Source organism: Anser brachyrhynchus (assembly GCF_964034855.1).
Source record: "Anser brachyrhynchus genome assembly, chromosome: 9".
NCBI classification, from domain to species: domain Eukaryota; kingdom Metazoa; phylum Chordata; class Aves; order Anseriformes; family Anatidae; genus Anser; species Anser brachyrhynchus.
The window spans coordinates 13,772,893-13,797,462 of record NC_137703.1 but is presented as its reverse complement, the minus strand read 5'-3'; the positions used below and the strand labels follow the sequence as shown (position 1 = coordinate 13,797,462).

Below are 24,570 nucleotides of genomic sequence, written 5' to 3'. Positions count from 1 at the left end.
TTGTGTTAATCTCTTGCAAATTGACACAGCTGAAGCAGAAGAGAATGGCAAACATCTTTCTGTGCTGTTCTTGTGTTACAGTATGTCTAGTATTTGGGGCTTTTCTTAGAGCACTCTGAGAAGTTTTTTAATTACTGCATGCTGGCTCCCCTCTACAGAGTCAGCAGTTACAGAGCAGCAAAGGAGCAGCAAGACTGTTAAAAAATCACTTAATGAAATCTCAGCTGAAAACCTGAACAGCCCATCTTTTGCTAAGCCTATTTTGCTGCCCAGAAATTCTGCCAGTATAATTACCTATTTCCTTGTGTGTTGACATAAAGAGTATTTTCAGATGTAGAGAAGTGTTACAAAGCAGCATACGTTTCTTCAGAACAATCACAGGCTAGAGTAAGGGATATTGATAGTAAGGTTGTTTTATTACATTCCACTCTTAAGCTCTTGCATAGTCCCTGACCCTCAAGTAAAAAAAACAACCAACCACCACCACCAACAAAAAGAACAAAAATGCCCTCTAAGTTCCAACACTAGTCCCTAAACCTACAATCCGATTTATTTAAAATTCTACAGTCTTAACAGAAAACCAAATATTTTTATACACATCAATTTGTGACCCTCAAGGATGCAACAATATGATAGTAAAGGCATCTGAAGAGATTTATACTGAAAACTTATAAATCATTTTATAAATCATAATTTCATTGACTTTGAAACTACAAGTACTAACAAGTGATCAACAATCCTCTATGAGGCTGAACACCATTGTTCTAGTTGGAAAGCTAGGATTTTTATATAATGATCTGTTGTAGGTGTTACCGCTAGTCCTAACAGCATTAATGCACCACTTCTGCAATGGCCAGATGCTGTCATGAGATCACAGCACTACTTTGTAAAGCACAGTGTAAGCACATAGCAAGGAAAAAAGTTCCTGCAGGCAAAGCTTGGGAGATGGGAGACGTATGAAAATTAAGTGATTTGACTAAGGTGCCATCAGGTCAGAGACAATCAGGAACACAAAACAGATGTTTCCAGTCCCAAATAGCTTACCAGTGACAGGACAGAAGCATAAAGACCATTTTCATTGGAAGGTGTACCATGAATCATACTAGATTGGCTATCATTGAATCTGACTCCCGTATTACTTCAAGTACATCTAAATTTGGAATCATACACAGTACAACCAGTCATCCCATCATTTTCATTTGACTTTTTTTTTTTTGTAGAGAAACTGTATTAGTTTAAATCTTGCCTCAAATGACAATACATTCTCTGGGTTGCTTGTCTGTGTCTGGCTCGGGTCAGAAGGCTTTGCTAGGTACAAGCATGAAAAGCACAGTGCCTCTGGAGCTGATGAATACTGGGAGTTTATCTATAATGGCACTGAACTTCTGCATGAAATATCTATCACTGTTGTTATGCTTTGAATGGTGCCAAAAGCTTAGAGATTGTGATCCATCCAGACCCAGAATACAGACACAAAATTGAGAGCCCAATCTGCTTTTCTTCGCTCTTACAATTTATCCTTCTGGTGACATATGGTTTCCCTTTACAAAGTTTACTGCTGTTTTTCACTAGGATCTCTGTTAGTAAAAAGAACAAGCACCACACATTGGAAGGATGCCAAGTAACTAGCGTGCACTTTCACATCCTTATTCTGCTTATTGCTTTTAATATCGCGAATAAATCCCGCAAGCAACAATGAAAAGGTGCCCCAAGGGATAAGCAGATAATTCACATCTAATGACAATGTTTTGCAAGCACCTCGAATTCAACATCCACCTGTTGGGTGGGTCATGAGAAAAGATTTATGTCCAAATAGCCATAGCTTCTGGGGAGCGAGATGCAGAAAGATAATCCCTCTTTGCTAGGAAACCCAATCTTTACCAGAGCAGATTCCAGTAACGAATGGAGTTAGGCTGTATTTAATGGTCTATTATTTTTGCATTTGTCATGTTCCTATGTGTTCGTATTTTTTCTCCTTTATATTTGATACAAGTAGCACAATATAAATATAACTGGCAGAATGTGACATCCCTTGTTTTCTTTTCCATTCAGCTGATGTGCTAATTTTGTGTAACACGAGAAATGAACAGTGCTTTCCAGATGTATGAAATTTCGTTTTAACAACCAAGCTAAGGCGGGATTTTTTTCTATTTTTTTTTTATGGGATCACAGTTTCCTCAATTAAATTTTAAGAGAATTCAGCTCTGGAAACACTGAGTGCTGTGTTTTAGTTTTCTGTGGGGGAAAAAAGTGAGGAGGGAAGATCCATGCCTACTTTCAACAAGTAGAGAGTTAACAAAGCATTACTTTAAGTTCAGTGATTTTAAAGTAATTTGTTGATGTCTGCTTATTTGCAAGATGCTTCAAATGGTCAGAACTGCTACGACACTCCTATAATTACTGCACTACTAGAAAGATTAAGACACCTTGTAATCTAACAATGAAAGAAGGATACTGCTCCCTTCTCTGGCCAAGATAGCCTATTTTTGAAGTTACAGCCCTACGTAACTCAAAATGCTGGTGGTACACTCTACGTGCCAGGTACTGAAGCTGCCTTGCCACACGGACCGTAAAACCTCTTCAGGAAGAAGTGGGAGTCAGGCAAGCTTGTGATGCTGGGGGCTAAATGAGCAGGCCCGAGGTTTCCATTAGTTGGAGTAACGGCCAGCACTTGAAGGAAAGAACTTGCTGGGTTTCCCAAAGGCTATCTAGATCTACCAGGATATCTTTGGGCAGAGGTGTGTGTATGTATGTGTCCACAGCCAGGCAGAGTGGCAATCTGGAGGTATGTACCGGGAAGTCAACAATGCTGTCAGTACAGAGCCCCTTGCGCAGTGGCAGAAACCAGCAATCCTCAAAGACTAAAGGAATTGAGAAATACACAAACAGACTTTTTGAGCAAAATTGTATTAAAAACATCTTCTAGAGGCTATTTGGGCTCAGATGAAAGCTTATTTAAAGTTATTTATCAGCTCTTCTGCCTTTTAATTAAGCCGGTCATGAAAAATATGCACCGCCCCCCAGTCAGGCAACAAATTAGTGAGTTATCCATCCCCACTGAACACAGGCACCTGCCTCCTCACACCCAATCATCATCTCAGGTTTGGGACACTGGCAGAGGCACGTGTGTCACCACTGAAAACAGCAAGGCTTCCCTACGTGACACCATCTCACCATCTATAAAAGTACCAATTTCGCACTTAATTCTTTATGCAAGAGAAGATAGGAGAAACCTAACATCCTGACAGAGGCTCTGACATCCTCCTGAGAACCAGCTCAAGAACACGTCTAGCTTTAAGATGCACTGAAGTAACAGAATTTACTGGTGATGTGAAATTGTTCAGTGTGGGAAAAATCATAGCTGACCAAGAAGAGTCATGGGGAGGATTTCCCAATACTGAGCAACTGAGTAACAAACCCATGGATTAAATTCAGCATCAGCAAATACAGCCAGAGAAAAGCTATCCTAAATACCTACACGCTGGTGGGACACAATTAGGCACCACCTCAGAATCACGACAGTCAGCCAATTTGACCGTCAGCTCAGGGTTCCGTCATTGCCAGAAAAGGTAAACACTGTTCGGTGTTTCTCCTTTTTTCTTTCCATGTAAAAAATACAAATTTTTACCACTACAAAGCCATCAAAAGCCTGCGTCTTGAAGATTTTGTGTAGTTCTAGTTATCCCATCTTAGAAAGGATATAGAAATGATATACATAAAAGTACAAAAATGGCAAAGAGTATGTTAAAATACAGAATAGCTGGAATGCTTGGACAGACTACGTACGCTAAGGTTTGCTAATGTGGGAAACAGGTAACTGTGGGTGGCAAGATTAACATCAATAAAGTTATGAATGACCTGGAAAAGATAGAGGAAGTCTGCTTTTTACACAATATCAGGATGGCTGTAGTGGAACAGGGCATTAAATTGAACTAGGAGAGAGCAAGGTTAAAATGGGACTAGACTGTCATATCACATACACCGTCACCACCACTGCCTCATAGAGACCACAAGAATAAACGATGTCTAATACACCAAATGTACTACTGGAGTCCCCTATGAGCAAAAAAAAAAAAAAAAAGACTCAGAAAATACCTGAGCCACAAAGTGCTGCAAGCTGGGACAGTATATCTGGGAAATAATCCTTTCCAACTAAAGTTACACTCAAGACTACCATTGCATCCCGCTCAGGCTGGTACAGCCAGGGTCTCCTCACAGGGGCTGCCAGGGCTCTGGTAACCCTCAAACGGAAGGTGTTCTGAAACACCTCAGGAACAGCACTCTGGTTTGGCTCTATCAGTGTATCTTCTGCTCCAAACACTGCTTAAACTGCAGCTTACAGGTTTCCACAAGCCAGATAGGCCAGTATATACATGCCTGTACTGCCTTTTTCTTTCTTACAGCAGTTTCACCTTCAACAGCAATTCCAGTAACTAAAAAAAAAAAAAAAAACAAAAAACATTTTCAGTAGTACTTCAGTTCTTTAGGAACTGAAAATCTGTATACGTTCAAGCTCAACATGTGCTGTGACGATGGGCCCTAGGACACAGGTGGTCAGTACAAGGCAGCCAAGCACCCCTGCAGTTGTTTCCAGCCAGACTGGGGCTCACCTGCAAATGCAACAAAGCTCCAGCCTGCTCCTGTACGGTGCTGTCAAATACACACCATCTCCCAACAAACACAGCCAGTCTTGTAACACAGAAGCATTTGCATGCTTTCTAACAGCAGCACTGATTTTTCTACCTATAACTAGTCATGCATCAACTATTTTTTTCAGCTCTGTACTCCGATTCTGTGTAAGTTCTTGTTTCATCAACCAACATAGCTGCCTGTACCCTAACTCCTACAAAAAAAAAAAAAGAGAAAACTAATACAAACAAGCAGACCATCACAATTGCTACTGCACTTCAGAGAAATCTTTATCTTGAATTAGCAATCAGTAATTAGCACATTAAGATGTACCATAAAAGTTGTGTGAATTAATAACTCCATAAACAGATTAAAAGCCTGACTTTCAACAGGATGTAAAATATCTTCTCATAATTATATCTTCTCATAATTAGAGTTGTACCTAATGTCACTGAAATATTGAATGATCCATAATTTTCAGGCCCTGTTATATCTAAAAGATAACCACACAATGCTCATACCAATTTTTCATACAAAAATAATTTTTAAATTGGACCTTTCATCTTAATGATAATCAAAAACTAATCTATATGAAAACAGCCTAAACATTTACGTTATTATTTCAAACATGGATCAGTAAGGCAATTTAGCTTTCGACAACAGGAGATGAATTAGAAGGCATCAATTCTAACTTGTTGCAAACAGTTTATTAGCTTAAAGCCCCTTGACACACAGCCCTAAGATCTTCATAGACACATGTCTAATAATACAAAGGCAGAAATGGAAAAAAGCAATACTGGAAGATGGGTTCTCCTTTCCCCTTGCCTTAATGGTGGAACCTCACCAGAACTTTGCACGTAGCTGCCCCACTGCTGTTCTGCAGGGAACCCCAGGGACAGGCTCAGTGGAAATACTTTGTCAAGTATCTTAAATTATATAAATTATATGTAGAGAGACCACTGAAGTATCCACTCCTTCCTCCAAGTTAAGCAAAGGCCCTGGCCACTCTGTCAAATGATCTGGGCAACAGACGGTGTGCTCAGCAGAAGGTGGAACATGAGAATAACAAGCTAGAGAAGGTGACAATACCCATAGGTATCTATAAGAGAAAAAGGCATATTTACCAACCCAACCCAACCAACGCAAGGCGCATAACGTAATCAAACCACACAGAGCCACTATAATGCAATAACAGTGTTTTCATCCCAGATAAAAGATTCTTCCTGTTTTTTGTTTTGTTTTGTTTTCATTTAAACTGTATACTGTTATTTATTATTTTTTTCCTGCATGAGATAGAACAGCGCTTTCCTTCTGGGAAAACTTTCCAATGAAGACATCAAACACAATGAAGTCTTTTCAACTGAGCAATTTGTCTCAGCACTAATTTCCCCTCTTTCATCATACCTCTGGCAGGAGTCAGCTCAAGCAGTGAGATTCACCTGAGAGCGGGAGGGTGGAAAAGCACCATCATTGTAACCACATCTGTGCTGCTCTAAGAAATTTACTGAAGTTCAAATTTCTCCTTGACCTCCAACTTAGTTTATTTAAGCAAACTGAGATGTTTTCTTCCTTCCCTTTTTCCAATGTTTTTATTGAAATTCCTTTCAAATTCAAATTCCTTTCATCTGCCTGGATTTCAATTTACACAACAATACCCCATTCACTATGAAAAAACAAGGTTTTATTTATATTTTTTTTTCCAGGGAACTAGTGTTGAACAACATGAAACCATAGTAACTGTCAACTTCCACAAGGTTGTGCTATAAAGGAAAATGGATTGGTGCAACCATCTCTTAAACATTTCTGTGGGTTATCACCATTGTAAATCTAACAATAACACACTTCATCCTATAACTAGATTTCCATTTCAATGAGAGAAACCATTGATCATTTTAACCAACTATCTGTGATCTACACTCAGCAGTTCCCATAGGAAGTAAATTGTGCTAAGGGTAAAGAAATGAAAGTGTATCTTTTTCAACAGTTTCTTTTCTAGCAGCACAGGGCAACAAGGGCTGACAGGAAAGGGTAAGATTCAGGGGCCCTTGCTGGGGTAGGAAACTCCAGACAGGAGCAACTGCAAATTTCTTGCCCTGCGAGAATCTACAATGACGTTGAGCTTTATTGTCCTTCGAGCACGTGAAGAATCAAAGAGCACGGAGGCCAATTAACTACATGGAGTTGCTGAAGTAGCAAGGAAGAGAATAATAGTGGGCACACTATAGGCAGTGCTAAAATTCTTCCTGTGAAGATTTTTTTCATTATTGGACCTCCTATGAAGAAAAAAATAAATCCTCAAATTCCCTTTCCCTTCTTATTAATTGTATGACATTGTTAACAAAGCAAAGCTTTCTCCCTTTGTCACTGGTGGGACACAAAAGACTATGAAATAAGATGGATATATTTGCTCTATGGCGACGGCCTGCAAGACCCTGGCAGGTTCTGCCTTACATCCCTCCTCCATACCCAAAAACCAAACCTTCCCCATGCAGGATACCATAGCAGTGGATGAGCAGCTGCTCTTTCAGATACCAGTGGTCCTTCCAGGACACAGGACTGAAACTGAACTCCTGAACTCTAGCGTCTAGTCTTTTTCATGCTTAAAATGGTTCATATTAAAACAATATAGCTTATTTCTCCCTCACCACTCCTATTGATATACTGTTCCAGCAGCTCAGTTCTCTGATGGGTTTACAGATAATTCACAGGCTAAATTTACCAGTACTCAGTTTACACTCACTTATATGCCTTTGCCAACAATCTTTTCCACTTAAATAACTCTTCTCCCTCTGTGGCAAGGTATTTATAGAGAGCAAACACAACCCCTCGGTGCCTTCACTCTACTAAGCTAACCTAGCCATACTCTTTCTGCTTCCTCTCCTGAGGCAGGCTCTCCTGGTCAGTCCCTTGGATGCCTTCACCTCTCAGCCTTAGGCACTGAGTTTTGCCCTCAGTGTCCATGTCCTTCTCTGGACTGCCTCTCTGGACTTTCTGCTCTTGCTTCCCCTGCACAGATAATCACCAAGCATACCTGCAGGCCCTCAAGCTTCATTACAGACCGCTGGAGCGCTAATGTATGATGCCTTCCTCCCAGCTTTACCACTTTCTTGAGCAGAGTTGGTGCTTCTGTCACAGGAGGTGCATGTTCTCTGCTTGCTCTATTATATCCACTTTCATGTCAGACCAGTTGTTCACTACCTGCTGGTTTGTTGCCCAGGCTCATTTGCTTTTGCCTGAACACATCTCTTCCCCTAACTGTTAGGCACTGTCCTTCCATTTCTTGTATTACTACTTTAATTACTCCATTTGACAGTCTTAGGATGAGATGTATGTATTCACATGTACCTGTATTTATGCAAATGTATTGGCAACAGCTACTAAATAAGATTTTTATTTTTTACACTACACATTCACATGAGCAGGATGTTTGAATGCTGTTTTTAAAAGACATGCCTACTGAATGTGCCAGCCCTGACACCTTCAGCTTGTTTGATCAGATGTAACACTGATTTGCAAATACAGCAAAACACCAGTAGTGACACAACACTGATCCACCAATACTTAATGGCTTTTCATTTGCTTGTTTTCTTTTAATTTTAACAGCCAAGTTATCTCTGGAGAAAGATTACAGAGCACTTCCACCATATTTCACAAAATAAATATGGCAACAAGGAAAGTGGGGACAATGAACAAGCAGACTATGTAGTAGCTGCAGAACGCAATGCAGGTTAAGCAATTGACAATGAAACAAACTGTTGAGATGAAATCGGCTTTTAAGATTCGACTTTCAGAAGTCAGCCCCATAAATAGTGATACCGTGTCAGCCGCATACTTTCTCCCCAGACAATACATTATTCTAACAGAAGATCTCAGCAGCTGAGAACCTGGTCACTGACTCCAGCTGTTGTTTTAAAATCTGAATGCTTCAAATGTGCAAGATGTCTCATCTGGAAGCTCTAGTACCAACCTGCGTAATCCTGGCCACAGATTTGGAAAAAGTACTGAGCAATTCAACACCATAAGCTACAAGAAGCACAGAGAGCTACTTTTGTTTAGAACAAATTTTAACCTTCCCCAACAAAGCTCATGATGGGAGTAAACATAAGACTTTATGCAGGCTTTCTGGCGAACTCAAGACAATTACTTCACTGTTAACCAACAAACATTCACAAGAGCATTGCTGAATTTTTGAGCTAATTACAGACCAGTAAAAATTCTTTTAGCAACTTTGTTCTGTCCTGTGTGCACATAGGGAGGATAAGGAAATGGAAGACACATACTTTATTCTTTTCAGCATTAGCAGTACAGAAGTATAATTTGACGTAAAATAAATCTTTTTTTCTGAGTCATTTCTTTTTCCATTGTGTCATTTCATTTTCCATTTAAAATTAATTAATCAAAATTGTGACTGGATTTCTTCTAAAAATGTTTTGGAATTTTAGACGAGTAGGGCAGTACGTTAGCAGACGGCAGTATGAATACATTCAGCTATGTTTGTCCTCCCTAATAAACTGTTCTACGGGTCTCATCACTGCTTCTGATACTGACCTGACCAAACTGTCTTGCAGTTTTTGTTGCATAAATTTTGGTGGATTCAGGGCCAAGAAATAAAAGGTATTCACCGGACAGACTTCTCACAAGATTACAATAATGTTTACGAACAGATGCAGGCAATTTGGAAACTCTATTATGGGACTGGATGAAGTCCAGAATTATATACAGAATTAGAACTCTGACTCAAAGGTGTATGAAGGATGAGTTGCAAAGGAAGAAAAAGCTTTGATTTTATTGTTCTTGAACTATAAAGAGTGCCAAAATAAGCTAAAGTAAAAATTTAGAGTCTGAGCTCAATTTTTGAACCACTTAATGTCTGGTTATTGAAATGAAGTATTCTGTATCATTAGTTTGTAGCAAAGTAGAAATTTTTGAATACTTAGCAGACAAGAAAATAAAACATCTGTCAAAACAAACCGCTATTATGTAACAGCAATCACAGAGCAAAAACAATCACATTTTCTGCTGGTATGAGATGGTGCAGTCCGACCAAAGCAGATGTTGCAGCAGCTCAAGTGACAGAGACCATGATGGACAATTGCTCCCAAAAAGTTGTAGTTCAGAAACACTGTAGAAAGGCCTTCCACTAAATCTGTGTAATTTGTACGAGATCAAGCTTGTATTGAAAACTTGCTGCTACTTAACTGGTATTATAGTACGTAAGATAATGAAAAATAAATTCCACCATAATCTTCTCTGAAGACTAAATATTTGTTGCAGAATGCAACATTTGTATTGTGACATTTGACATTTACATGAACCTACCATACTTTTAAAACATTCTTTACCATATCTTTTTCCGCCCACACAACTGACATCCGTCATATAGAAATATCTTCCCACTTGCATGATGAATGCTTGTAACTCAAAAAAACATCCAGTGAACATTCGCAAACGAATTCTTATACATACCTGCAGAACAAACATGCAGCACAGACACATGCTCTACAGGCACACACCTCCATGCAGAATCAGCCCAGCGCAGAGAAGCATGTTTACCGTGCACAGATACACCATTAGTGGAGCATATGTACACTAGGTCCAGCACTTCCTGAATCTACTACAATGTGGATCTGTCCAAAAACAGAATAACACTATGGGTGCTTCTGCTTACAAGTTGTTGTAATCAAGAACACTAACAAAGTTGCTCGTGACCCCTCTTCTACCATGCTCCCCATAGAGATGCTTTGCTAACTTTATTGAATTGAGTTTCTTAGTAATGGGAACATGTTCCACTACACAAAACGGGGATGTTTATCAAAGGTGTGACTTTAAACCTCTGTTAATAAAACACAGATGGTCAAAGACTGCCAGAGAGACCACTATGCCAAAATATTTTTCAGCATGTTTTCAAACCCAGGTACTATGTACTGTAAATTACTGAGAAATGATGCCACTCACTTTAATAAAACGATCATTTTATTTTTATTCTGATGCAATAACTGGTGTGAATCTAAAAGAATTTAAACCCAAAACCCCTTTAAATCCAAAAATATGATTTACAGATAATGTTGGTCTATCAGCTAAGAAGGGCCTGCACATTCTTATTGTGTGGCCAATGACCATGAATCTTGTTTTTCCATGGCATTTTGTTGATAAATTGTCTTTTAATATGTGGCCACTAACAGAGCCTTACAAACCTGTGTGATACCCTAAAAGGTTCACCTCCACGACTTAAAGCCATTTCAATACCAGTAGAACAACACAGCAGAATGAAAGCATGCTTTGGCATTGCAACACGGCTGATACAACACCTAAGAGCAGCAAGAAAGCATGTCCGTTCCTCCTGCATGCTTTCTCACTGCCTCCCTTGCTTCCCAATTTTCCACCTAGTCGAATCAACTCATTGTACAACTGGCAAAGCTATTAAAGCTAAAACAAGGGAGGAAGAGGGTAGGAATATATAGGCAGGTGTGGGGTGGGAAGGGAGGGTGGAGGTGATATTGCCCTTCTTTTGGTGGCCAGTAGCCATTAGAGCAGCTCAAACTGCACCCTCAAACCAGTGGATAGGTTTGGATCAGCATGTTGTTTTAGCTTGGCATCAGGTAGAACTACAGCCTTAGCACAGGTTTATGCGTTTTGCTGAGCTGGAACCTAAACTGCCGTCATCAGCTAAGTCAACACATGGACACAATGGTTTCAGTAGCAACGTCTAATCTTGTGTCTATTAAGAAAGTAACTTGTACAGAGTCACATCATTTAGTTCCAATAGCAGGGCATTATCAGCATTGCATAACAGAAGCTCTGTCTTCATTGTCAAAAGCTATCAATGTAATTTCACACTCCTGCTCCATCTTATAAACAGTCACCTAAGTTACTTAAACCCTTTATCCTCTACAAATGCGATGCTTTATTTGGTGCTATTAGTTCTGTCACACAGAAAAGCTGTCTGTAAAAATGACCTATTGATACAATGTGAGCAATTTTAGTTAAAAAGCACTGATTTGCACATCACAGAATTTTCTTTAAATACTTAGAAGCCACACACATGAACTGTCATTACAGAAAATGAATATGGTTTTATTTTTAATCTGGATCAAGTCCTATTACCTAATGCAGGCCCTTATATAGGGAACTTCTATTGATTCTGTAAATAATTCACATCAGCCTGTGAGGATGCAACTGAAAAACATCTATTAGAAAGAAATCTCTTCATGTTCCAAGTCTGCTTGCAATCAGCAGTTCTCTGTAGGCAAGAAATTGGTTGTGGTCCTTTGCCAAATCTCAGTGTGTGGCAATTCCATAAATCTGACTAAATCAATGCACTTGGAATTCTCAAGATAGTTCATTTTCCAAAGAACTTGCTTGATTTGTGTGTGTGTGTATATATATATATATAAAATTCATTATATGTGTAGAAGTATATTGCAATGGTTTCTCTTTTCCTTAGTTTACTATTCTGTTTAACCTAATTCAATTCACATTTAACTTCTGGGTGTGCAAGCATGAGTTTTGCTAGTTCTGCCATAAGTTATTGAAAGGTTACAAAATGTTTAATTCAGCATTTCAGTTCCAGCAACATACGTATTCTAATAGCAGCTAAATAACTTTTTAAATGCTCACAGTTAGTATTATTTATCACAATTACCTGATTATTGTAGAATTCTTTTCTTAAGCTGTTTTCTGAGTTACCTCAATTTCTCTTGCTGAGGTCCAAACCTCTGAGTATCTAGAAAGTTATTTGAGCATTAATGTTGTGATGGACAGCTCGTGATGCAGGCTGCTCACCCAAGTTATACGCTGTTGCTTGTGCTGACCATAACTTTTAATAAACAAGTGTAATGACTAGCAAAAAAGAAATACAAGTGGTCCCAAAACGCACTTGTCAGTTCATGCACTCAAGTGCTTGTAAAATCACCACACTCCAATGCTAAACCAGGGTCAGTTCAAACAGCTGCACCAATGGTTTTTCAGCACTTTAGCAGCTGTAGTTTTCTGCATGTCTGTCCTGGTGGGCTAACGACCATATAGGTGACACCACAGTCAATTGCTGCCAGAGAAAAGGAAACTGTACAGCAACGGGGAGAACTGTAAGGAAGGCCACCTAGGGATCAATCTGGGAAAGCTTTCTTACTCTGTTTTGTGCATCAGCAAACCAGAAACATTTCATCAACTGAGCTCTCTGGCAGCAAAGTAAGCCTATCTGATTTAGTACCCTTCTACTTAAATAGGCTACAAGTTATAACCTTACAGAGGAAGTGCCTTTGAAACTAGCAAGATAATTTGGATATAAATAAACATCTCACCTTGTCTTCTGTCTTTATTTCAATTATGCTGCTACCTTCTTTGTATTTTTTCTTCACTTTAAATTCCTTCTCATGATCTGTGTAACTCATCACACGATAGGTGATGCCTGCATTTCAAACACATGTAGCAAGTTGATGGACATGGCTTGTGACATGGCTACTGAGTGCCTCCAAGGCAAGCAACATGATCCCCAGGGGGCTGAGAGAAGTTCAGTACCAATTCTCTAAAGATTGGGTCAGAGACATGGAGAAAAACACACAGTAGTTCTCAGTCCAGTCTTTGTTTCCAGCCCACCGTATTCAGCATACATTCTGATGAGAACTTCACAGGCAGTTGCCCAAATATGCTTTAAGATTAAAATAAACTAAACTGAATGTTAGATGACATCCAACTTTTTGCTACAATACCCAATAAATAATATAGAGCTAAGCTAGGGAAGGAGATTAGCAATCTACAGAGATGGTCTTTTGCCAGTTTTGCTGCAGACATTCATCGTGACTTCAAATGCATTGTTTAAAATACTGTATCTTGGTTATCTATCTCTGTGAAATTGCTTTATTTTGGCTTCTCTATGTAGAATAAAAACATTTTAGGGGTGCAGCTGTCCCTTATCCTATGTACACTGAGCAAGTCATACAGCTAATCTGGCTTTTGCCAGCAGGAACTAAACCATAGGAGCACGGTAACAAATTCAGTAAACAATCTGGCTTTTTACTGAGTTCTACTACTGCCTTCCACCCAACTTCAAACTGCATGGGAGCACCTAAATTCCCTTCAACACATCTGGTGTTCCCAGCCTGACCAGGTCCAAAAGCAATAGTAAAAATATGGAAATAATGTAAAACGATCCCTATTCCAAAAATGTTTGTTAATATATGCTACTTTGCACAACGTTAGTCTACTCTACTACCCTAATAACTCAGTTGTTGAGTTCACAAATTTTACTTCTCAAATGTGGAGGAATAATTTTTCCCTTAAAATTTCTGCTGTGAACTAAAACAATCATGCCAACGACCTAAATCAGTAGGGTTTTCTAAAAGCCACTTAATGCATAGCCCCTTACCTGCCATTTAAAAGAACACTATTTTATTTTGAAACATATTGGTAAAGCTTTCTGTACGTGACTCGCTGCTGACAAAAGAATAACAAAGGACCTCAAGAGAATACATTATTAGATGAAGTTCCAAGAATTAAGAAGGAAGAGATTAAAGCATAGCTATAGACCAATGCAGTTTGTAATTAAATCTGAATTCTCAGGTGCAAAAGCCTGCTTATTAAATGTAAAATATATAATAAAATAAATAAATCACTTGAATAGTCCTTTATCTTCAGGATGAAAATTATAAGACAGAGTCTAGCTCTACAGAATCAGTCAAAGAGTTCTTCGAGTGGTTTTGATGAGTAGAAGCTCCATTAGTTCCACAGAGAGTTTAAATTACTACAGCACAAGTTTTTAAAAATTTATTTTCATCAGTCAGCTCTGCATTTTTAGATACCCAATGACAATTCTAGCACGGCGGAGGCAGCACTAGCATATGGGCATTAGGCAGCAGTACCTGCTACACTGCAGATGACACACCAGGTGTAAACACTCTTCTGACAAACCCTTCCTCACAGGAATGCTCTTTGCTGAATTCACAGCTGGAAAGGATTCAAAAGGAGCCTGCCCAACAGAAACATGGTGCTTTGCCAAGGGAATGTGGGGTTTTTCATTGAAATATTCCCCATCCTGTCAGTGATGAATACCACTATGGCAGGACAGAAGGCAGTCCCCTCCCCCTGTAGCAACTGGAGATTATGAGTAGTCATGCAAAACCGAAACAGAACTTACGTTTTAAGCTTCTAAGATCTCCGCAAAGATTTTCATGAAGAGAAATCTCCTCCATGTAAGAGGTGGCTTTGTTGTACCTGGAGCCTGTGTTGTTTCCACTCATCATATTTCAGGAGAGCTGCAGTTTTGGCATTATTGCACTAGATAGCAAAAATCCCTAAAACATAAAGGCATTTATTCCCCTACAGAAAGTCTGGCTTGTTGCAACTGTGTCTCTGTGACAGCAACAGCAGCAATAACAGCACAGCCCACACCGTTGCAGAGTCCTGGCAGCTCCCCTATACTTTGTACTAAGAGTAGTATTTGACTCCTAAATCCCAAAATACCAGCAACAGCAGATTACTGCCATTTCTCAGCAACTTTACTTCAGAGGTTATCAAAACCTCCTTCACGTTCCCTGTACCTCTTTCTGGCTGCAAACTCAACTCAGAGTTTTGGAGCAAGGTGACACTTTGACACATGCCCTGTGTTTACTGCTAACGTAGACTCCAATCCTGCACTTCGCTGTACGTTTGAGTTCTCTTCCCAAGGAGACCTATGAAGGTACAACTTGGCCGAAGAGGCTCTTGGAAGGGTTTCTGCACCATGGAGGTGCTCCAACATGCTGCTACATAGCATTACACTACAGCACAGTAAGATTTGCCCTTGTCCATGATATGCAGTATTTGCCATACAAATCTCTGAATTACAAGCTTCAGATTCAACCCTGTTTTCAGAAACACTGTGGTAAAAGCAGAAACTAGCGAAGGGTTGGCTGTAGAGTCTGAGTGCTATGGAGAAGGCATACCCACATAATTACAGCGGATCAAATACTATACGTAAATTACCTGGAGGTGCTGGCCTAATCCGATGGAATTGGAAAGAGCATATTTCAAGTTTTCTTACTACTCTTCCATCAGAGCTAATTTTCTTAGTTTCTTAACTCCATAAGGTTCTTTCCTGTAGCTGTATGGGAATATTTGCATTTAAACTGACTGCTCTCAGAACACAGTACATCATCTGGTTTTTAAAAATCATAACAAATGTCAGCGAAAAGTACACAGTGGGCAAGGAAAGAAACAGCAAGATTTTTTTTAGTCAGTAAAATGGAGAGGTTGTGGAATAAACAATGTTTAAATGAAACTTCTTTTTAAGCATTAAATGTTTGCCAAACTGTCTTTGTGTCTATTCATCTGATCTGCATCTTACAAGCAAATCTGCCTCTAACAGCAAGGCATGAGATGGCGTGGCTCTGAATACTACCATAGTCAACAAACACGCTTGGATAACCATATTTTATTAGGAAGTCAATTTCTGGACTAGAAATAGTTACCAAATAGTTTTCTTATTCTGGGGAAAAAAAAAAAAAAGAAAAAAAAGATCATTTCAAAAGTTTACCTGTCTTCTGTTGAGAAAATCCCAAATCTTTCACGTAGGAGAGTAACAAAATTCTACTCTACACATTCATTTATTAAAGCTGATGTTTATACCCAAGCTGCCCACATTGCAGCTGAATTGCAGCTGAGTACCCTAGCCACAGAGCTACACAACTCAGCCTCTTTTCTCCTTTCTTTGTCAGATTACCTATTTGATTGCTTATTCATACAGCTGGTTCAATGGGAGAGAGAGAAATTCCCCACAGCCTAACAGTTCCTTGGGGATCTGGGTGACTCATCAGCCTTCTAAGCCGGAACCCAGACCTTTTTTTCATTTTGATGAATCAACACCTTTCAGTGAAAAACATTTCAATACAAGAAAGAAAACCTGTCCTGACTTCAGCTCTAATTCTGGATTCCATCCTACCTTGCTACAGCAATTTGTCTGAGAAGTTGGCTGTGACTGAATCCATTCAGTCACAGGCACATTTTACTACATCTAAGATATTTTGCTAGCATCCTACTCCCAAACATACAGAGGAAGTATAATTAAGGAAATACAGTAAAAAGGACATGATTTTGTTTCTTTGACATTCAGGTTTGGAGAGCATCCAAAAAAGATTTCTAACCCACCCTTTGGAAACAAAGGACCTGTAACACAAATAAAAACAACACGAAGGCCTAATTTACCTTAATGACAATTCACAGCAAGATTGTTCTAAGCACCGTGGAAATTGGACCAAACTGCAAAGTATCTGTATTTAATATATCCCATTTAGTTCACCAGTGAAGCACAGGTACACACGGATTGCAGTTCTACCAGCCCCTAGGAGTTCACCCAGCTTGCAACTGTCAGGCTCTCACTGAAACAGTGTGCCGAGCCAAGAGTGTGAAATGCAAGTACCACAAGCTGTATGCAGAAAGGCTTGGCAAGAACAGAACAGTAGCGTATGAAAAACAGTATCATTTGCTGTGACTAAAAGCTAATGGGGTATTTGAACAAGGCACCAAGGTGAGAGGAGGGCTATGAGCTATTACAGAGCACAATAGTAATTTGTATCCTCAAAGGGAACATATCAAGCGGGCTGGCAGCAGCTTAGCTATCAAGAAGAGATTTTTCGCATTTCCACATTTCTTTTTTTCACATTTCCTACTTCCTTTTAAGCATCTATAGTTTTTAATCCTAGCAAAACTTTGCTCATGATGATTAATTTCTGTTTGGAAAAGAATTCACTTGAAAGAAGTTTTGATTTGAAAAAAGTTTTCACTAACTATTTTGTTTGATAAGCTGTATTAAAAAACCACTCATTCCTACAGGCCTGCTCCAAGTTCCAAAGAATTGAATGCATTTTTTCCATTCACCTCATCATATTGTAGACAGTCTATAAATGCTGTTTTCATCACTGCAGGCACACAGGACTTGTAAGGAAGAGTGAGGAAATTGACCTCCTACTATAATTTTTTAATTGTTACTTTTACATCTCCAATTTCTTCTTGAAATAGTGTAAAAAAGCTTCAGCGTACCTGCTAGTATTTTCCTTACACCTGTCAATAAATCACTGTCTAAAAGTTACCCAGAACATTACAATTTGTATAGCAAATTCTTTAATACACCCAGCTATTTCTTCTTTTCAAGCGGTTTCCTCCAACAGTGACAAACTTAACAAATCTCTTAAGTACATATTCTATTCAACATGAAAACTCATGTAACCACACTAACTTGAAGTGAACTTAACAAATACATCACTTATTGTAACTAGAAGTTGTAATTTTCCAAGAAAATGGTTACATCCTCAAATGACTTGTCCTGTGTTCTTGAACATCCATCCCCGTGCTTAAGAAGCTTTATAGATACATATATAAGTAGAAGTCTGACACCTAAAGCTGGATACCCCTTCTAAAACATATTTCTATCCTATTAAAAGAATAAAATGCCTACTATGGAAAATGAACCCCCAAATATTCATGAACACCACGAAGGACTTCATAAGAAAAAAGTCATCTTAGCAAAAGGATGTTGTAGATGCTGAAAGTGGACAAGGACTTGAGGGGTGACTGAAAAAGTTCTGAAGGTTACTAAATAAACCTACTGAATGGTCTGCTGCCCACCAGGCACACGTGAACTGAGTGAAGTAGCACAGTCTGTCACTAGACTCCACAGCAGCCCAGTCATTCTGTCAAGCCGCAGAAAAAGACCTTGGGTGAGCAGTTACTGATGTCATTTTTTTTTCTAGTGGTCTTTTTGTGCCACATGAAAACTTACATGATGCTTGCAACTGGCTTTCTTTCTTATCTCTGTACCTGAACACCAAACTTGCTTCATGACACACTAACTTTGCATCTGTAGTCAGTTCTGGGTAATTTAATGTTTTACTCTTTTTTTAGTGTTAAGTTTTCTTTCAACAAACTAGCACATAATTACATTTAAAGAAATCTCTATGTTGAGATCACTCTATTAAGTTTCCAGGAGAAAAACTGTTTCCTTGATCATCACAAAAACTACACTAAAACGAAGACAAGTCTTTTAAGTATATACATACCAGTTTAAAATAAAGATCATTACTGATCACATCCAGCCATATGATCCATCTCAGTTATCCATGAGGCAACTATCATGTACAAACATCACAGACTTCTGTCACTTTTCTTTACGTAGTTTTTCAGTGTGGGTCATGGCGAAGACATGCCTTGAATTTTTAGAAAATGTGCAGTGAGGGGAGAAGGTAGTGAAATAGTCTATATTGCGAGTAGAAGTCCTCAACAGAAAACATGATTTCTGGTCAAAACCATAAAGAAAATTTTTAAGTTTCTGAAAACAATAATAAATCTTTCCCCCTAACAACGGAAACAGTTCATATTTGCAAACTCAACCACTAATTTCCAGAAGTCATACAACTCAGGAGGAAACACTTCTTTCCTCATTTCCTCTACGACTTTACAGAAAACCTTTACATAAATACACTGAAGCATCACCAGAAGCTTCTCCATAATGCCGTAGATGTATATGGGCATGCATGCAATCATTCCTTCCCTCTGGTGGCTGGATTGCACAAGGAACAGGAAAAGGAGGAAGGGCTTGCAACTAAAATTAATTGTGGATGCTTGTAAAAGTATCTTTTAATAGTGTAAGGAGAACGATTGTGTACATATACATATATACACCTATGTAGTATGTAAAACAATATCTGTTTCCAGCATACAGTTTCAATCCAGCCTATTCTTTAAGTGCGTTGTTGCTCATAACCACACTGCATGCATACTCACACAGCACAATCGGGACTCAGAAAGCTACCACCACTGGCTGCAGTATCAGAGGTGTGAAGCAATCCTTGATTTTTCAGAATTTTTCCTTAAAATTCAAAAGGCATCAGGTCTCACTACCAGTGCATTGTCCATACAACATATTTTATCTTGGTAGCTCTTCTTCAGCAGAGGAGGTACCTTACTCACAAGTAGTGATGGGACACACATCAGGTATCTCATGGCCACTTACTTTTCAGCTGTGAATCCTGAATCTTCAACACAGCATTGCAGGTTGTCCCAAAAGCATAACACGTATTCTTCTGACTGAACAGAATGAAATAGAAACTGAAAGCCTCTGTCAGACAGATTACTCCTGTGCAGTATTAGAAATGGCTCTTGACTGAAGAAGCAAATATGTCTCCCCAGCTTGTGGAGAAAAGTAACTACTGCAGTAATCAATGTGAAACTTAAGTAATCTTCTCAACGGTTGGAGAGGACTGATCATATATAACAGTTTTTGGGACAACCTTCCTTTCCAGTTGTCCAGCAATTCAAAAAGCATTTATAGCACTGAAATTCGTTAGGTACAATATTACAAGTAGGAAGCAGTCTTCCTGATTCCATTTTTTCGATACTCCGTGTTTTAGTCAGAGCAAGACTAACATGGCTATTGAGTTTTCTGATATTTAACATTATAATGGCTGCTTATTGTTAGAAAGACAGTCTTGTCTCCTGCCCCACATGATTAAAGATGCAACAGCTAATGATTTTCATAGAGTCAGAACTAGAAGAAGAGAGACCTAGCCACAGGATCCTACATAGCACTAATCTTAAATCACCATGGAAGACATTCCTTTATGCATATGTATATTCCCATAACCCCCTGGGAGATGTTTCAGTGACATCCCTTCTGGCAATAAATAATGGATATAAGCGAGTTTACTACGTTGGTTTCTGTGATATTGCAGAAGAAAAAGAATTTTGGCATTATTATATGGTATTTTAATAACTCAAGCAGATTTAACAGAGCTTGTTAGTTGAATTTGTGTGCTTCTTTTTCATAAGACATCACTTGATACGGATTATACAGATAGAAAACATCCAATGCTAGCCAATTATTTTTGCATTGGCCAGTACTGGTAAAATGTAATGGAACAGCTTTCATTTTCACAATATATTATGAATTCATTTGGAATGTATTTTCTGTTCATAACTAAAAACTGGCTAATGTATTTTTAGGAAATCCTCTCTAGCTGAACTGAAATTGAATTTACTCGTATTAGAAATAAAAAGGACAAATATTAACTACTTATGCAGACATTTATTTCCTAGTATTCCCACGTTTTCTTAGTTAAATAGATTTTGCCTTGTGAGCATCCTAACTAGTACACTCCTCTGTGGTAGCACTATTCCTGTCTTACCTTCAGGTAAGCCAACTGGGGGTAAGGCACAGTTCTAATCTCATACTATGCATAATGCTCTGTGTTTGAAATATAATTGTTTCTTTCCACCAACAGTGAAGTCTCTCACCTTGTAAAAATAGAAAGTAGTGCAGGTTGCTACATCTCCCAGTGCATATGACAGCTATTAAGTAAGTCTGATAAGCACTGTTACTTGTTAGCTTGCTGTCTCTATGACCTTCAAACACTTCAGGTTCATAAACACTCTATAGTGCAAGAAGAGCCAAACTGATAAAATTCATGAGATACTCTAACTGTAAACATTTTTTCACCACAAGGACAGTCAAAATGTGGAGCAAGTCTCCCAGGGGGTTCACGCACTCTTCATCACTGGCAGTTTTCGAGACAAGACTGGATAAAGCTCATAGGAAGCTGGTCTGATATCACAGATGCTCCTGCTTTGAACAGGAGGTTGGACCAGATACCTCCTGAGCTCCCTTCCCAGCTGAATGAATTTACAGTTCTAATGACATTTGTAATTAACAGGACTGTACTGTAATTTGCAAAACGTTCCCAAATATAAAGCCAAGGAGGATAGAATCAGCATATAAAATGTGCTGGATTTTCCATCATTTCTAAGTGATCCCAGACTGTAGCAGCTCTCTTCTCAGCAATAGGGCATGTACCCAGAGGAGTTCCACAGAAGCAAATGAAGCCTTGGTACCTTCGCCTTGAGTCACAGCTGACAGACTGGCCTTTGCTGCGTGATGGTGGAAGCTCTAAAACAGGACTTCTCTGTGAGGATTACTCCAGCCAGCTCGGCACCCCCTTAGCTGTTTTCTTTCCAGCATCTCTGGATTAAACACTACTCCGTTACCTCACCTTTTCTTACACACACCTGACCTCCACGTACCCCTACCTACGCTATTTGAATGACTTCCTTACAGCTCTTCCTACCTCCTCGTTTTGTATCCTTGCAGTCTACCACTGCATGGCATACAGAGTCAGTTTCTGCATCCAAGTCAGATACTCAGATTAATGGATAAAAGTTCATATGGATATATTTTGTAGAGTAGATAAAGTATGTATGTTTATAACAGAAACGTGAACAGTTTATAGATGAAATCCTTCTGCCTTTACTTCTGCAGGATGTCCAATTTTCAGCGACCAAAACTGCAGGATTTATTTTTCCATTTATAAAAAGTGAACTGGGGAGAACAGGGCCCAGTGTTGTCCTTTGTTGCTTTTTAATTGATTCGCCTTCACGAGCAGCGAAGAGAATAATTTGGGTAACAGAATGCAAGATCCCTTCAAGTGGCCCAGAGAAAGTGAGTGTTTTCATACAACTAGCCAGAGTTCAGATTTTTGCTTCCTCACTCTGAAGGACAAGCTTTACCAATATCAAATTATCACATTCTATCCTTAAATACATCACACACCTGTACATCTAAACAGAGTCTTTAAAAGCATACAAATTGCACACATATTCTCAGAACAGCTGCTATTTCTTTTGACAAGACAGGCATTAAAAGAACATGGGTCAAATTCAAATTCATTTCACCAAAATGCTTTAGTCATGTAGACAGTAGGCTAACATTAGACCTAAATTTGACCTGAATAGCAAAAAGATTGAGCTATCTTCATCTCTGGTTTCCTCAGTTCTTCCAAGTATTCACCATAACCTGGCTGGGACAAACTGCCTGTATTTCATCGGTCATTAAAAGAATATGAAATGCAACTTGGCAAACATTGTATTTTCTGGTCTGAGACTGTGCAAAGAGGTCTCTATCTGCTCCTGTTCTGCACTGTGATCAGTTGCAGCTTGTCCTCTTCCTAAATCTTCAGCCTCAAGGCTTTTGCTGTTGTTGTTATTCTTGTCCTAGTACAACTTGCTTGTTAACTGCTGTTGGCAAGTAGAAATTCTCCGAACTGGGATTCCCTGGCCATATGATGAATTTGGGCATGAGGGTAGCTACCGACTGTTGCCTATGGCTGACTGGGGCCGTGCAAGAGGTGATCAGCACTTTTATTAAAATATTTACGTGCTTGCATGGCAAAAAATGAACTGTAATACTCTCTCCTCATATCTCCTGATGGGAGGATGCACAACATGCCATTCAAAACATTTCAAAGCTCTACATCATTCTGAAGGTTGAGCTCAGGCAAATTTATGTCTTAAATGGTCTCTTCCAACACAGTGGATTTGCTGTATTCTACAGAACTCTTTAAAACCAAGGAAAAAAAAAAGACACCAGAATGACAAGTCTTGGAAAATAACCTAAAAATCGCAGAACACTGCATAAAGATACAGGGTTTTGCAACTTACAGTAATGACAAACTGTTTACTCTGATGGCACAAGAATAACAGAAGCTGAACCCTTTTTAAGTGTGCTAAGGCTAAATGATTATCTCTGTTTTCCATACCCAGATGGCTGCTTGCTAGAGCCTAAGGAAATGAGAAAAGGGACAGAAAGTGCTAAACTCATAAAAATTGAAAGTCTCTAAAGTAAAACACTTTGAGAAAAGGAAGTCAGTAATTTGCTACTTCATTTCTCAGCCAGTTTGCACAGGCTCCGAGAACGTACCAACCCATGACACAGTCTGCTCAAGCCTGTGGAGAGGTGTCCCCTAATCCCTTTGCTTAATGCACAGTTCCAATAAAAACAAGAAAGAGACAGAAGGAAAGAAGGAATGAGAAGTGTGGTTTCCTACTGGGTGTCACAAAACCACCTTCTCAGTAACCCAGTTAAAAAACCATTTTCAACCTCCCCCCAACATTACATCTGAAATTTCCAGAGAAAGTGATTCCAAACTGAAAAGCTGTTACTGTAAAGGCAGTCCCTCATCTCCATAACTCACAGTACTACATTTTGAAGCTGCAGACTTCAGTGATAAGAACATTGTTATTGCCTTTTAACTCCTCACAGCACTACAAACATAAGGCAGATTTGGAAAAATGAGAAACCAAGCTCACGTCAACTTATTAAATGTTGTACTATAAGCACACATTTCTAGCCACAGAAATGATGGCTCTGTTCCAAATGTAGTTGTTTCAAATACGTAGATGCAAAAACCTGGAAGAGGAGTAAGCTTTTGAGGTTTATTTGTCCTCTCATTTAGAATATAAACAAAAATTACCACTTTTTTTTTTTAACTCTTTCTTTAATGTACAGAAAACATTAGAAACAGCCTTAAAGTTCACTAACAGTGAAAACTTAACAGGGAACTCTTATTTAAAATGCAATTACTGTAAATGATATTCTGGTCTGAAGCAAAGTTTGACTCTTTAAGGCATACCCAATTCTGTTCTTACAGGAATACAGACTTCCCCCCCCCCAAGGGAAGAATATCCCAAGATATCAGATTTAGAACCAGAAAGATTAGTTCCAAAATATTTTGGAAGAACTGGTCAGAACATGATGAGACACTGAATAACCATCAGGATTTATGGCAGCATTCCATTTGGGAATATTTTGATGACTGTGGAAAGCCAAAAAAAAAAATCCAGGAACGTTCACTTCTTCTTGACACAATCTAATATTTCTTCATGACCTTACTGAAGTCATTTCACAAAAGCAGTATGGATCAGTATGCCACAATAACCACTACAGCCACACTCTCTGCTTCTCTCAAAATTCCCTGTTATGGCTACTCAAACCAGTTTTTGACTTGAGACTGCTACAAATATGAGAGAATTCTTAGATTTATTGACACATTTAAAAACCATCAACACTTCATAAAATCTACTCTTCATCTCACACACTTTTAACTCCCTAGTTTTTAAAAGTATTCTGCCACTACTGACTAGCCC

The 24,570-nt window shown here is 38.9% G+C and overlaps 1 protein-coding gene across 14 annotated transcripts in view; it reads right to left on the bottom strand.

The window, feature by feature from the left end:
• Positions 1-24,570, bottom strand: part of LOC308199938 (glypican-5-like) — a 433,019-nt gene that overhangs the window by 208,232 nt on the left and 200,217 nt on the right. The window contains exons 9-10 of one of the 14 annotated variants that reach the window (XM_080604868.1): positions 19,610-19,683; positions 10,601-19,465 (exon numbers count right to left, since the gene is read on the bottom strand). The exons of the other annotated variants lie outside the window; for them this stretch is intronic. Of the exons in view, the coding sequence (XP_080460994.1) occupies positions 19,377-19,465; positions 19,610-19,683 (163 nt within the window). The 3' untranslated portion in view covers positions 10,601-19,376. Of the gene's footprint in view, positions 1-10,600; positions 19,466-19,609; positions 19,684-24,570 lie in introns of those variants that run through there. 14 annotated transcript variants of the gene reach the window in all.